Source organism: Octopus bimaculoides, chromosome 1, assembly GCF_001194135.2.
Source record: "Octopus bimaculoides isolate UCB-OBI-ISO-001 chromosome 1, ASM119413v2, whole genome shotgun sequence".
Taxonomy (NCBI): domain Eukaryota; kingdom Metazoa; phylum Mollusca; class Cephalopoda; order Octopoda; family Octopodidae; genus Octopus; species Octopus bimaculoides.
The window spans coordinates 197444482-197447274 of record NC_068981.1 but is presented as its reverse complement, the minus strand read 5'-3'; the positions used below and the strand labels follow the sequence as shown (position 1 = coordinate 197447274).

At 40.3% G+C, this 2793-nt stretch overlaps 1 protein-coding gene across 1 annotated transcript in view; it reads right to left on the bottom strand.

Annotated features, from left to right (window-relative positions):
• LOC106874933 (ribonuclease P protein subunit p40) overlaps positions 1–2793 on the bottom strand; it is a 21412-nt gene that overhangs the window by 11950 nt on the left and 6669 nt on the right. Inside the window, exon 2 of the mRNA XM_014922846.2 lies at positions 2194–2341. Within this exon, the coding sequence (XP_014778332.1) occupies positions 2194–2341 (148 nt within the window). The remainder of the gene's footprint in view (positions 1–2193; positions 2342–2793) is intronic.

The window sequence follows — 2793 nt, the reverse complement described above, 5'->3', positions numbered from 1 at the left end:
CTATTTTATGCGATCAAGTTTATGTGATCGAGTGAGGTCGTTGCCAGTGCCGCTGGACTGGCTCCTGTGCAGGTGGCACATAAAAGACACCATTTTGAGCATGGCCATTGCCAGTACCGCCTGACTGGCCTTCGTGCTGGTGGCACGTAAAAAGCACCCACTACACTCTCGGAGTGGTTGGCATTAGGAAGGGCATCCAGCTGTAGAAACTCTGCCAAATCAGACTGGAGCCTGGTGTAGCCATCTGGTTTGCCAGTCCTCAGTCAAATCGTCCAACCCATGCTAGCATGGAAAGCGGATGTTAAATGATGATGATGATGATGAACTTATCTTATTTTCTTGTCCACTTCTGGCTGTTGACTTATAAAACCCCTTCTCGCCCATATGGCACCTTAATTTTCACACTGCTCTGCTCTTGCTACTATTCCATGCGTGGCCTGTCCAGCCTCAGAAACTTTCCTCTTGTCCTTGATTGACCATCATTCATCTATTTTGTGTTTTTACCAACCTGACAATAATTTCATTGAAACTAACTTTCACAATTTCAACTTCTTCATGTTCCTCACTCACTTTCATTTCAACAATATTCCCTCCCTGAGTCACACTCCATGGCTTTCCGCATTCTGCAATGATTTCTTCGGCAGTCAAGTCTCTTTCTCTCTGACCTTCTCATTTCTATCTGTCTTGGTTGCTATTTCATGCAATCAAGTTGTCCTCTTTACTTATTGGCGATGCACCCACCCAATCCTGCCCCGCCCACCTCACCACCCCCTATACTGGAAATCTCTTCATGACTCCGCCTCTGCACCACCACCAGTACCAGAAATCTCTCCACTGCCCCTAAAGGCTCTTATGGCTTATCCCCACCACCCACCATTAATCTCATCCACATTTACTGCATGCACAAAAAGGAGACTGCATTGTTATTTAGTAAATCATCATCATCATTTAACGTCTGCTTTCCATGCTGGCATGGGTTGGACGGTTTGACTGAGGTCTGGAGAGTCAGCAGCTGTGTAAAAGCACCCACTACATTCTGTAAAGTGGTTGGCATAAGGAAAGGCATCCAGTCATAGAAACCATGCCCGAACAGCCCTTCAGCTGGTCAGTTCCTGCCAAACTGTTCAACCCATGCCAGCATGGAAAACGGACATTAAACAATGATGATGATGATGATGATGATGATGATGATACATATACTCATATTTTGAGTTGTATTTTTCTTGTTTGCATCACCACCATCATCGTCATCGTCATCATCATCATTTAACATCCATCTTCCATGAAACAATGGATTACATACCTATTAAAATATTTCTCTATTACAATTCTTCATCACCATCATTTAATGCCCATTTTGCATCCTAGCCCGAGTCTGACCGGTCCAAACACTACACCAAACTCCAATGCCTGCTCTGACATGGTTTCTGCAGCTGGATTCCCTTCCAAATGCCAACCACTTTACAGTGTACTGGGTGCATTTTTTTTGTGGCACCAGCACAGTGAGTTTGCCATGTATCATGAGGGGTCAGTGTAGACCCTGGGAGTAAAAGAACAGGAAGTGAGGGTAGGTAAAGGTGAATAATACTTCTATATTATAACTATCTCTAAATATTATTTATCATATTTAAATTCTAATTAAGTGGTAAAAGTTAAGTTATGAAGTCATTAAAACCCTCTGTTGGCCAGTCAAAAAAATTGATGTTCAAAAGAAGCCATTGGAGTCATTTGGACGGAAATGTGGTCAGTTGGTCAGTATGCACTCACAATGTGGCCCAAACAAAACAGAGCCATTGAGAAGTGAGTACTAGGCAATGAGCACTCAGGGGCATCTATTGTTTAGTCAAGATCATGCAGAACAGACCTTTGGAGAAAGGGTTTCTAGCCCTGACCATCCTGTCATTTGCCAAACATTAATGTGCCCTTCTTTTTTTAAGATAAGAGTGTGATTTAAAGGAAATTTAGCTGCCATTTCTAGTAGGTTAAGTAATAATGCAAAGGATCCGCCATTGGCTTATGGGTCATTCACATTGGGATCTACTGGTCAGTCTGTGCTGACAATGATGCAACAATCAAGAGTAATAATGGTCAGTTGGTCAGTTTTTATGCTGACAATGAGACAACAATCCGTTTGAACAGAACCAGAAATTATAGAAACATTTGAGAAAATTATTATAAAAAAGGTACATTTACCTTTTTTGCAGAAAGCTTCCAAAAAATCTGGTTCTATGAGTAAAGAAATTGGTATTCCTTTCAGGAAATATACAGTGGAACCTTTCTGTTGGAGAATATCATCAAGAGAATCTGGCAGATTGACAGCACCAGGGAGAATCAAATTCAGCTGAAACATGAATAATGGTAAATGGAAACTGTGTGGAAGCCTACATAAGCAATTGTTTCAAGTGATAGGATTAATGTAATAATCAATTTATTAACCTGTAAGAGATTTTTTTTTCTGTAAAGTAACATTATTTTACAGTTAAAATAAAATTTAATTATTTAACAGAAGATAATTATTTCTAATCGATGGGCCTTAGAATTAACCTAGCAAAAACTAAAGTCTTAATAAGTAGGAAAGCAGACAAACCACAAATCCAGTCAGGTAGATGGCCCTGCTTGATATGTAAAAAAAGGCATAGGTAGAAATTCCAAAAGATGTACCTGGTGTAAGCAATGGATACATAAGAGGTGCAGGAATATCAGAGGAAGGTTAACAGGGAAAATAGTCTTTGTGTGTGGAAGATGCACAGATACAATCAACACTATAAATGTACAGAAAATAGATTCCTTCAC